This window comes from Centruroides sculpturatus, unplaced genomic scaffold (assembly GCF_000671375.1).
Source record: "Centruroides sculpturatus isolate CEXI.00-Female unplaced genomic scaffold, Cexi_2.0 scaffold875, whole genome shotgun sequence".
NCBI lineage: Eukaryota > Metazoa > Arthropoda > Arachnida > Scorpiones > Buthidae > Centruroides > Centruroides sculpturatus.
Window position 1 is genome coordinate 310,238 of NW_019385167.1, and position 13,897 is coordinate 324,134.

Here is a 13,897-nt window from a genome sequence, read left to right on the forward strand (position 1 = left end):
ATTGAAGAGAGTTAAGTGGCTTTTAAACTACAAATTACTTTAAAGTATAAATGCTGCTTTACATTGGCTTCAAACTTGATATCATTACTATTCTATGAATTGTAAACTGGCAATTGAGATTTAAAAGGATTTTTTTAACAAATCAAAGAACTATTATGGTGCATTTGCATTTTATATCTTGGTTACTGATATTGAATTGTTTAAATAATTATATTCTATTATGATGTGTGCCAAAATGATTAACTCCATAAAATAAAAAGTGGAGAAAAGTGACAAAATAATATACATTATTTTTTAAAATATAAATTCAAATAAACATTGTAGAATGTATTATTGTAGATGTAGCTTTTATTTAGCAACATATAAAATGGATAAGATAGCATAGATAAGCTATATTATTATTATTATGATTTTGGTGTGATTATAGTTTTTTATTATAGACAAAATTCATTATTGTACATTTTTTATTACAGTAGCAGAACAATTATTATTTATTTTTTTGTAAAAATGAATAATAATTGTTCTGTTACTGTTACAATGGTGGTTATTATTTTGTTTAAATTGATTATTCAGCAACATAAATTATGTCTTCATCATCAGCTTATTTGAGTCCCATTACATAAATTTTTATAAGAATCATGTTTAATAGGAGGTGTTGTATATCAACGGACCAGAAAATGTTGTATACAAAATTGATGTTGTGATGATGATGGTATGAAATGTTCTCGTTTACACGGTCAAAAAAACACAGTACACTTCCTGTTTAACAATAACAACACAATTACACTTTAATGTCTCTAATAAGTGAGTGATTCTCTGGCACTCCACAATTGAGCAACACTCCAGTACCTGACAATCATTTGATTAACTACAATACTGGTTCCTGACCAGCCACAAAGCTACCCACTTTGGTTAGCTTCCCGATCAGTACTGCGGTCAGCACTCTTCTCAGTACTGCCTCCACACACCACTCTCTCGATACACACCACAAAGGGAAGCCCACAAATTTTCCCTCTCTAGGCGGGACAATTTCCCCCACATTCTTGGGGATACTGTTACCTCACCCACCTGACACGTGTGACCAAGCTGTGGACTGTCCATCACCACTTGCTGACATCCACACACCTGACACATGTTACAACTGAACTTAACATCCTCCTGCCTTGAACCTTCCAAGGTTCAACAAGTTACATACATACAACAAAAATTTTTTTTACAAAACACAACTTCAGTTCTCCAAAGGTAGAACACAAATTTTCGATACACTGCATTTAAATACACCATTTTTTTGTTTTTACACTTACAACTCTTACTTTACCATCAGACCCTAGGAAAACTTCTGTAATTCTTCCCACTAACCACTTAAAGATAGGTACATTATCTTCCTTGATAATGACTAATGTCCCTATTTTAATATTATCTCTTTCCATCATTCACTTATTCCGTTGTTGTAAATTATTTAAATATGTATTAGTCCACCATTTCCAAATGATTTGTGTCATTTTTGTTACACGTTGCCAATATGAAAGTCTGATAGAGATTTGAGATCAATGTCTGGTAGCGTGTCAATTGGTCTACCTATAAAGAAATGAGCAGGTGTTAATACCTCAAGATCATCTGGCTCCACTGATAATGGGGCAATGGGGCGACTGTTTAAATTCCCTCAATTTGATTGGTGATGGTGAGAAACTCTTCTAATGTCAAGATTGTACCACCTACAACTCTTTTTAAGTGATACTTGAACGATTTAACTCCTGCCTCCCACAATCCACCGAAATTTGGGGCTCTAGGGGGGGTTGAAGTTCCACTGAATGTTTTCTGATGACAAATAATTAGCCAATTTTTCATCTGGCTTATTTACCATATTGTACAATTGTTTCAATTCTGTCTGGGCTCCAATAAATGTTTTTGCATTGTCCGTAAATAATTTGGCACTTTTACCACGTCTCGAGAAAAATCTCTTTAATGTTGCAATAAATGAATCAGATGTGAGATCAGATACTATTTCAAGATGTATGGCTCGAGTCACAAAGCAAATGAATATACACACATAAATTTTATTATATGTACCTCTTCTTTGATTCTTATATTTTATGAGAAAATGTCCACAAAAGTCAATTCCTGTACAGTTGAACACATAATTTTGGTTTACTCTCTCATAAGGTAGATTATCTAAAAGTTGCTGAGAAACAACTATTTTAGCCTTAAAGCAAGTAATACATTCATGAACAACCTTTCTGCAGAGTGATCTTCCATTTAAAGGCCAAAACATCTGTCTTACCTGATACAATAAAGCCAGTCTGGTAAGATGTAGATATTTCCTATGAAAATAGGTTAAAATACATTTAGTCAAATAATGTTTAGCAGGTAGCTCTTCTATGCTTGTGCTAACACTACAAATAGCATGTTTATGCTCCTTCCTTACTGCTGCATCACAAATAGGTATATTCTTGGTGAATGGGATGTCATTGGACATCAGCCATTCTGGGCCATTCCACCGTAAGTCACATCTGAAAATATATTCTCTGGGATGACACTCTAGACATAAAATCTTTATCACTTTAATTCCACTAGTTGTATGAGACATGTCATCTAACGAACTGCTATGTACATCCTTTAATATAGATGGTTCATTTGTGAACCATTTGTGGAGCTCAAATCCACCTCTCCCTAATAATTGAATTAATTCATTAATCAGTTCATTACCCATCTCAGAGTTGTTTACACCAGTCAACATGTCATCCACATAGAAATCTCGCAATACTATTTTTGAGGCTCTCGGAAACTCTACACTCTCATTAATCGCTAACTGCTTCAAAGCTCTTGTAGCCAAGTATGAAGCTGATGTTGTTCCATAGGTGACTGTGTTAAGACGAAACGTTTGTATTGGCATTTCTGAACTCGCTCTCCAAACTATTCATTGAAAGTCAATCCTCAGATCTAACCTTCACCTGTCGATACATCTGCTTGATATCAGCTGTTATTGCAATATTGTGACAATGAAATCTTAAAAGAATACTAATCAAATCTTCCTGGGTTTTTGGACCAATCAATCATTAAGGTATCATTAAGGGAAATACCTGATGAAGATTTTGTGCTGCCATCAAACACTACTCTCAACTTGGTCGTTAAACTTGATTCCTTTATTATATAATGATGAGGGATATAATAATGTTGATTTTCTAAGTCTTTACAATTAGGTGAGATTAACTCCATGTGTCCTAACGACAAATATTCCTGCATAAATTGTCGGTACTGATTATAGATATCTGGCATCGTAGCGAATCTCCTTTCTAAACTGTAAAGTCTTCTAAGGGCAGCAACACGAGAATCTCCTAATGCCTTTCTATCGGGTTTAAAGGGTAATGCAACATAATATCGTCCGTGATCATCTCTCCAAACATTTTTCTTGAACTGAATTTCACACAACTTTTCCTCAGTACTTAATAATTGAGATGAGGGAATATTTTTAAGTTTCCAAAATGATCTCACTAACTCATCCGTATTTACACACGAATGATTCACCACAACTCTGTTGGGCTCATGGGATTCAAAGGTCACCTTGCCTGAGATAATCCAACCCAATTTAGAACTCAGTGCAAATGGACAGCTCATACTACATTTAATTAAATTTCCATTGATTAACGACAGAAATACATTTACGCCAAACAGGATATCTATGTTCCTTGAAATATAAAAGAAAGGATCAGCCAAAATAAGATCACTAAATTCAGTGCAAATCTCTGAAGGTAATGAAACATATGGATGCTTTTCTGTGACTCTTTCTATTACAAATGCAGAAGTAGAAGCATGCAGTTCACTTTTAAAATGTGAAGTGAATATCAATTCAATCTCTCCATTGCTCATAGTGGTGAATGCGCCTAGACATGAAACTGAAATTGTACTGTTCCTTACATTTAATCCTAATTTTGTTACACACTCTTTAGAAATAAATGATCTCTGACTTCCTGAGTCTAATAAACATCGACAATCTACCCATTCGTTGTTAGAATTTAAAACCTTAATTTGAGTAGTACGTAATAGAACTTGGTTGTTTACATTTTTTCTTGACCCTCCTTCACAATGTGAGGCACAAATTGACTTACAAATTGTCTCTTTCGTCATCTCAGGAATAGCTATACTTGAATTCATGGATGGAAGGCTGGTTTGTGGAATGTTCCCGTTTACACAGTCAAAAAAACACAGTACACTTTCCGTCTAACAATAACAACACAATTACGCTTTAATGTCTCTAATAAATGAATGACTCTCTGGCACTCCACAATCAAGCAACACTCCGATACCCGACAATCATTTGATAACTACAATACTGGTTCCTGACCAGCCACAAAGCTACCCACTTTGGTTAGCTTCCCGATCAGTACTGCAGTCAGCACTCCTCTCAGTACTGCCTCCACACACCACTCTCTCGATATACACCACAAAGGGAAGCCCACAAATTTTCCCTCTCTAGGTGGGACAATCTCCCCCACATTCTTGGGGATACTGTTACCTCACCCACCTGACACCCACCTGACCTGTGACCAAGCTGTGGACTGTCCATCACCACTTGCTGACATCCACACGTCTGACACATGTTACAACTGAACTTAACAGGAGGAATGAAAAAAATTATTTTTAGTTTCATCCATCTTGATATAATGGTATAACTTTTCTTTTTTTCTAAAAACAATTGCCACCAAAATTAAAACAGTTGTTCAATATTTTACAAGTATACTTACTTCTGCAGCACTTGGACTGTAATTAATTAATTTCTTTTACCTTGTGTACTTTTTGAGATGAGATAACATTAAATAATTTTCCGTTATCTACAAGGCACTGGTCAGCACACACTGCAATTACAATGCTGCAGTGTGTGCTGGTGGATTTACATTACAGTATGAAGTTAATTAGATTGGCTTTTGAAATAAATAAACATTTTTTTGATGGTCAATAAAATTTTGTCATTAAGTGGTATTGATCCTTATTATTAGGGAAACTTATTATGAATATAAAAAGTTATGAGCATATCAAGCGTTTTGACACTAAAATTTAAAGAAAATTCAAACTGTGGAGTTAATTTATTTGGCTTGTGAATGGCTCATATCTAAATAGAGTCCTGATTGAGATCAACTTAATCAAGAGAGAAATTGTAAAAAAAATATGTTAATAAAGTACAGGGTGTCCCACGCGGGAGTACAAGTTTAAAAATGCGAATTACTCACGAACATGTGCATGTATCATCATGCAACAAGGTTTAAAATATTCCTTATTTAATGAAGAATTGATCAGAAGATCAAAGTGTGGTGCGCAATTTCTCGTCCTCGGATCATTGGTCCAATTTTCTTTGACGAGACTGTGAACACCAACCAATACTTGTCCATATTTGACAAATTTGTGAAACAACTGGATGACTATGAACTTCAAGAAGGTTACTTCCAACAGAATGGTCCCATACCTCTCATGCCAGTATGGAAGAGATCCGGTCGTTTTTTGGAGACAGGGTGATCTCAAAAGGTTTGTGGTCACCTTGATTGCTCGATTTAACTCCCCCAGATTTTTTTCTATGGGGATATTTAAAGGGCAAGGTGTATGCAAGCAAACCCAGGACCATCGAACAACTGAAAGCAAACATCAAGTGTGAAATTGCTGCCATCAACAGTGACATGTTGCAGAGGACATTCTCAAATATGGAGTGTTGCGTTTCCTTGTGTATGGACGTTGGGGGAGGACATTTTCAGCACCTTTTGTAATGTGAACTTGTTTTCCCTAAATACAGGTATGTTCAGTTCTTACAGCTTGCTTTTACATTCACGCGTTTGCGAGTAATTTGCATTTTTAAAGTTGTACTCCTGAGTGGGACACCCTGCATTTTGTAAACAAGATGAAAATGTAATACAGTTAGTTCATTTCATAAATGTTGGCCAGATGATGCATACTACTTGAAATGGGTACAAAAATTTTAAAAAGAATTTACTGTGTTGATTTCTCATAAGAATACCAATTTTAATTGTAATCATAGGTTTGTATTTGCTTTAATAAGTATAGCTGTAAATAAAATTAAAAGTGTTTTATTATATGTTTAATAAAAATTATATCCTAAAAAGAAGAGTATCATATATTGTGTGTTAATACATAATTCAGTTTAAGAATTTATCAAACAATTTGTGTTATCCAAGATAATTTTGATCTACATTATCTTGAGTATTTGAGACTTTATTACATAAACTGTACATGACAAAATTAAATCTTATATATCCACATGAATGCTTTTTAAATGCTTCTTAAAAAAAGCGTTTAAAAAGCATTCAAAAATCAATACTTTATATGAATAATGAAGAGAATATCAGAAACAATATAATTTTAATTTAGGTAAATAAGGAAAAATAAAATTTGATTTTTACGAACCCCACTTTAGTAATGTTTTTTCCTCCATAATAAAATTCAGTATTCATGCTAGAATATAATAAAGTAACATTTTATCTTTATGCTTTATTTAGAATAACTCCAAGATCTTCCAATAAACCAAAGAAATAAACAATTCTATTCTGGTTTTGAACATTCAGAATATATCAGTTGTGATGAAAGATTGAAAAAACTCTATTTAGAATTCTTAGCATAGTTTGTTTTTAAAATGGTCATTGAATATTTTATTTCTGAATTACTTAATTAGTACAGTTATATTTGTAAAAATTTTAATAGATTTAAATTTATTTTTGGCTTTCTAGTTGGATTATGTTTTATATTCAAATTTCACAAATAAAGATAAAAATTAAAAACTGTTTGAATTCTTAAATTCTTTTTAGCTAAATTTTCAATGAAATTAAAATAGTTATTATTTATAACAGAGAAGTGTAAAGAGGTTGATGGTATTTATAACAAAGCAGAAGAAAACATGAAAATTTTAAAGAGTACTATATTGTAAGTAAAAAAAAATTTTATTTTTAAAAAATAATGAAATATATTATTATGATAGTGATATTTTAATTAATATAATTTAACATAAAAAAAGATATAGTGTCTGTTAAAATATATTAATAAAATATTTTTACTTTCCTGACTGTTATACATAACAGAGGGAAAGTATGGTGATCAGTCAAAAAATGACCACCCAAAGATTTTTACAGTTTTGGACTCAAGACCTTGAAATGCTGAGAAATGCAAAAAAATTGGGTTTTTTTCTTGTAGCCTATGTGGGTGTGTTTGGTATGATTTTATTTACCATTTTTGAATCTTAATAACTCCTGTGCTTTTTGTGAAAATTTTTGAAATTTTACAGAATGGTGTGTGTGCATTAGGAGGATTGATGCTATTAAATTTTGGTGGTTAAAGGTTGACAGGGTGGGGAGATAAAGGGTGTTGGTGTGTGGCCTCTTGAGTAGGATTAATGATGATTTTACTCATTATCAGCATTTACAATTTTCTTATAAAACTCATCTCTACCCTCAAAATTAAGCTTTTTGCCATTTTATAATTGTAGTAACTCTGATATATCAGGGTATACTGAGTATGTTGATAGGGTAATAAGACAAGGACTTAACAATTGACCAGACAAATAAAACAAAACAAAATTCTTTAATTTAGCAACAGTAGGATGTAGTCAGCTTTGATACATATGTTGTAGGGACTGAGTAGTATGGTCACAAAAAGCAAAGGGAGAACAACAAACAAATACTTCTGTGCGACAACATGATCTTGTGTTCTAATTAATTGCAAATATTCTTCACAGTTGCATATACAGTCAACCCCCCTATAACACGGTAGATATGTTTTGTTCTTTATGAATCGATATCTTACAAGTCCTTGCCAATCACAGCTCGACACGTGTGAAGTTTACAGACTACAGCTGTTTTAAAGGTTTTCTTCCATAAAATTAATCGATTCTAGACTAATTTGACTCAACATTTCCAAAATACGTATATTTTTTTTGGGAATAATCTGTATAAACTATGCTATAAACAAAAAATTGTAGGATTACTTACCGAGTGTGCACCGTTCGACATCGCCATTGCTCAAGCTTGTTTTCGTCGTGGAGAAACGCACCAAACCGTGGCCGCGATTTCTGATAAGTTATTTTTCTGCGAAAACTTCATTGAACTTTGGAGACATTATTAATATAAATAATTTTTATGGCCGTTGAATAAGAAATGTTTCTTTCTCAAGAAATGTATAAAAGTACAGCACTGTATTAGACTTACGGTACCTAATTTACATACTGTACAGACGATAGTAAACAACTTACTCGCCTAAACTCTCCGTAGCGTGGCACTGGATGGCAGAAAGTATATATATGTAATTATATGTACAGTATCTAATTTATATATAATTAATATGTAATTATATGTACAGTACCTAATTTATATATAATACTGTACAGACGATAGTAAACTCAATTTACCCGCTTAAATTCTCTGTAGCGTTGTGCTGGACGGCAGAAAGTAGTTCGGCTGCCCGATGACGTTTTACCGAATTATAGGAGTTTTTTTACCAGGTTTGTACGGATACCATCACAATTTTTTCACCGTCTTATAGGAATCATAATTATAGGAACCCGTGTTATACAGGGGTCTACTGTACACACACTCTTGCCTTCCTTCTCATGACTTTACATGAACGATCATTCTAATTGAAGTCACTGAAGCCTGCTGATTACAGGTGCAATAAAACACGTACCTACTAATTACTATTAATTAAAAATAAAAGTCTCACTAATGTCCTCGGGGAATTCTCGCACACAATGTGCATTTTCTTCGTTGTTACCCAACAATTTCACAAAGATAAATATGAATTGCTTAAGTCCAGCAGAAACATTCCTTTGTTAATGATGGTCTAGATCAGGGGTCGCCAAAGTGGTCGATGCAACATCATTGGGGGGTCGATTGAGGGGTCAATGCGGCTAAGGGGTCACAATTTTTTTTTTTTTTGCTCATACACATACACTTGTAATAAAACTTTATGGTGGGGGGGGTCAATGTGAGGCTTTGGGAAGTGGTTGGGGGTTGACAGTTTAGATGAACATCCATGTCGATGGTTTGAAGTTCAATTCTCTCCTTAACAGTCCAGAAGGGAGACAGGAAGAAAAAGGTGATCTGCAGATGAAAACACCTGAATTTATAACTCCTGCCATCCAGAAGCACATTTGAACAAAGCACATGATATACTTCCTGACCAATCAGCAGGGTTCAATCAATGTACCACAGAAAAGGTGACACCAGGGCACAAAAAGGAAAAATAATGCAAGTTCCGTACAAATTTTAAAACTTGACACAAAGTAAAGGAAACACACTTTTATAACCAAATAAAAATACAGAAAAATACAAAATTTATACAATCCATAGTAGCGTAGCACTACATAATAGTTCTTCTTCTTCTTCCTCACAGTTTATATGGAGATATTAGCTGTGTAGGCTTTTTCTCCAAATAGACTGTATTCATTGGTCAGTGGACTACATAATAGTTAAAAATATAAAAAGTTTTTAAATAAAATATTATAACAGATGGTGCCACACACACAGTTTTAAATATTGCCAAGAATGTTAAGAAACTCATTGCTGGATTTCTGTATTGATTATAGTTTTCTATCATAAAATGATGCAAGTATATAAAAAAAAAAGATACAATAAAACCAGAAAAGCTTAACCAACAAATGAATAAAACCTTTTTTTTTTCTACTGAGAGTTTAATGTACTTATAAATGTTTTCAGCCTAATTTATAAGCCAACATGAGGTCTATAGCTTAACATAAAATTTGTATGCTTGATATTTGGAATGCAAAGATGTTCCAAAATGAATTCTACTGACTAAAAACATTTAAAAAGGGATTATACAGATTTTTAAAAATTTTAAGGAAATTACAAACAATAATACATAATTAACACAAAATATGTTTTTCAATAAAGTATAAAACATAAACACAACAAGATAGTGTACAAAACATCCACTATGTTAAGACTTATAAATGCCAAGAATAAAATTTAATTTGACTGCTGTTGCTGTCACTTTGCTTCGTATTGTGAGTTACTGTAAAAAGATTGCCATACTGAAGATGATTTCACATCTTTGAAATTCATATAGACTCCTTGTTTTATCACATTAAATATATCTAGAATTTACAAAGCCCTGATATGGTCAGTGTGGAAGGCAAGTTGTATCAATTTGCTTCTTCAAGATTAGCACTGATCCCAAGTGCCATGGCATACACTTCTAAGTGATCAGTTTGTTTTTTTAATAGTATAACAATATTCTTTCATTCTATTGGGTAGTGATATGTTAGTAGAACTGATGTATACTAAACTATGTCTAAATTTTTTGTGCAATATCCGAATATAGTATATACCATCTGGTACCCTCAGTCTATCTAAATCATTTTTTCCATTATATTTAACATTTTATACATTGTGGGTTTCTGCAATAGCTGATGGTGGCATCTATATAATCAGCAATTTAACTGTGAAGACTCCTGAGCCTTAGATCATAATCTATTATTGGTATCTATCTAGAATAGCTAGAGGCATGCTATCATGGCCTCTTGGCCATATGGAGGTTGTAGACCAGTGTTTCTCAAACTCTAACGAATCATCGCCCCCTTCAATAAAACTGTTACGTAGTATTGCCCCCTTCACTACAAAATTCTGATGCCGAGGGCCAAGGCTAACGCCAAATTCGTACTGCATTGAATAGACTAGTGATTAGTATAATGTTATTTGTTTAATTATTGTACGATATAACGAATAAAATATCTAATTATTCTTAATATAATGTTTTACTATATCGCCCAGAAAATTGTTTTTCGCCCCCCAAAAATAAATTGTTACTAATCGCCCCCCGAACATGGAAAAACGCCCACATGGGGGCGATATCGCCCCATTGAGAGAAACTGTTGTAGACCTTGTGTAGTATGAAGTACCAGTACATTCATGTCATCTTTTATATTAGTTTTGTAGAGTATCCAAGCTCAAATGTAATTTTTTTTATTCATCTGTGTTCCTCTAAAGCAGTGTTTCTCAACCTCTAACGAATCATCGCCCCCTTCAACGTAGTATCGCCCCTTCAATAAAACAGTTACGTACTATCGCCTCCTTCACTTCAAAATTCTGATGCCCAGGGCCAAGGTTAACACCAAATTTGTACTGCATTGTTTAGATTAGTGACTAGTATAATGTTATTTGTTTAATTATTGTACAATATAACGAATAAAATATCTAATTAATCTTAATATAGTGTTTTACTATATCGCCCAGAAAATTGGTTTTTGCCCCCCAAAGTATAAATTGTTACTAATCGCCCCCTGAACATGGAAAAATGCCCACATGGGGGTGATATCGCCCCGTTGAGAAACACTGCTCTAAAGTGTTTAATATAACCATATGATATGTAATGACTCACCTGATTAATGCCCTAAAGGCTGAAATATTATTAAAAAACTAGATACATTAGAGTACAGTAATACCTCGACTTACGCGAACCCGGAGTTACACGATTTTCNCCCCGTTGAGAAACACTGCTCTAAAGTGTTTAATATAACCATATGATATGTAATGACTCACCTGATTAATGCCCTAAAGGCTGAAATATTATTAAAAAACTAGATACATTAGAGTACAGTAATACCTCGACTTACGCGAACCCGGAGTTACACGATTTTCAAATCTCGTAGATTCGTCTTTTGTTTGAGCGCCACGCAACTCTTGATTACTCACTCCTCCCACACATGTTCGGACATGTCGCGCAGAATTGACACAATAGCTACAATTTATTTTGTGTTATTTATTTCTGTGTTTGTTATATCTACAGAGACTTGAGAGACTCATGGTGATTTCTTGTAACCGTGAACGAATCAAAAGATGAGATAAGGTTAACAAGAACATTTATTAGCTTACATACATCTGACTTGGATTTTACACAAATTGCAAAATTATACCCCGACTTACGCGAATTCAACTTATGCGGTTATCTCTCAGTCCCACCTATCACGTAAGTTTGGGGTATTACTGTATTTCAGGATAAAGAAGGGATGATATTCTTATTTACAGCACCCACTTATAAGCTTTTACAAGATTACAGCCTTTTTGAATAATGAAATTAATTTTATATTCTTTGGTTTATTAATAAGTAGCTTCTTAAAGCTGTTTTTGTTTTATGTTTTTTTTTTTGTTATTTGCAAAATTTTGATTATTATAATTCTTGCTTTTTAATTTTTATTTTGTGAGTTTTTCTAAGTGTATTAATATAAAATTATTGTTATTTACTAGGGGGCTTGGCCCACTTGTTTCCAATGTAGATTATTTATAAAAATTTCATTAATATGTATACCTTCATCTGTCTAATTCTGATTGAGGAGTAGTATAAATTAAGTTCAAATCTATTTCAAAATAACTTCCATACTGAAATTGGAATAACAGTTTTTATTCAAATTACATGAAATTTTTTTTTACTTCCTTCTCCTATTTCCTTTCAGATTTTCTCCATCAAAATGTTTGTTTTGATGGAAATCAATCTTTAGATACCAGAATAAAAAAAAACTTCTTTATTTTTGAATTAAAACAATTGTGATGTTTGACTAAAAATGTCCCACTGTTCCGCTTCCATGGTTACATGGTTTGCTTTGCTCACTCATCCAATAGACTTGAAGTATTTTCTCCCAATGTAGACTAAAATAAGTTTAAAAATTATAAATATATTTCAGTTTTGATAATGTTTTGTTTTAAAAAATCTTTTCAGAATTTCAGTGTTGAAGGATGATACTTCAACAAGAAAACTTGAAGAAATTCAATATTCATCTCAAAATTCACGTAAGAATTTTATATTATTTTTCTAAATATAATTTAGAAATTGAGGATATTGAGAAATTTAGGAAATTGAAGATGTAATTTTAAGAATCAAATTTAGATTATTCTATATTAAATTTTAATATACAGAATTTGATTTAAATAACTATATATCATATACAGTAATACCTCGACTTACGCTACCCCGACTTACGCGAACCCGGAGTTACGTGATTTTCAAATCTCGTTGATTCGTCTTTTGTTTGAGCGACACGCAACTCTTGATTACTCACTTCCCCACACTATTGTTCAGTTTACATGTTCAGACGTGTCACGCGGAATTGACACATAGCTACAATTTATTTTGTGTTATTTATTTCTGTGTTTGTTATATCTACAAACACTTGAGAGACCCTATGTGGTGATTTCTTGTAACCGTGAACGAATCAAAAGACGAGATAAGATTAACGAGAACATTTATTAGCTTATATACATCCAACTTGGATTTTACACAAATTGCAAAATTATACCCCCGACTTACGTGAATTTGACTTACAAGGTCATCGCTCGGTCCCACCTATCACATAAGTTTGGGTATTACTCTATATTTTGGAATATGTTTATTTTATTCTTTTTATGTTGAATTTTTAACTTATATGATCTATGAGAAGAAATAAATCAATATTTAAAATTTAAAAAATACCTATATGATTATATTTTTTAATGTATTTTTCATGAAATCATATAAAATCATTCTTATCTGTTTTTATTTAATTTAAATTTTTCATAAATTTTTATTTATTACAAATATGAAAATTATTAAAAAATTAAATATAAAATAATCACTATTATACTTATATAAATAAAAATTTGTAACACTTTTATTATATTTTATAACTACACCTGGTATAAGGTATACTTCCTGAATTTTTTAAAAAAATTTACCATAATGCAATATTTTTTAGCTGAGATAATTCCTGATTCTTGGAATACAATAATTTATAATAAGATTTACTAAAACAAAGACAAAAGTAATTCTGCAACTACAGTCCAATTGCTCTGCTTGTTACTACTAAAAGTTTTTTCACATGTTAAAAAGCAAGATATTGAGATGACTAGTGAAGGTAAAT

General features: G+C 32.4%; 1 protein-coding gene across 4 annotated transcripts in view; it reads left to right on the forward strand.

The window, feature by feature from the left end:
• Nucleotides 1-13,897, forward strand: part of LOC111635677 (histone-lysine N-methyltransferase eggless-like) — a 143,126-nt gene that overhangs the window by 116,456 nt on the left and 12,773 nt on the right. For all 4 annotated transcript variants that reach the window (XM_023380709.1, XM_023380707.1, XM_023380710.1 and 1 more), the window contains 2 exons: nucleotides 6,849-6,921; nucleotides 12,721-12,791. In XM_023380709.1, the coding sequence (XP_023236477.1) occupies nucleotides 6,849-6,921; nucleotides 12,721-12,791 (144 nt within the window). The remainder of the gene's footprint in view (nucleotides 1-6,848; nucleotides 6,922-12,720; nucleotides 12,792-13,897) is intronic.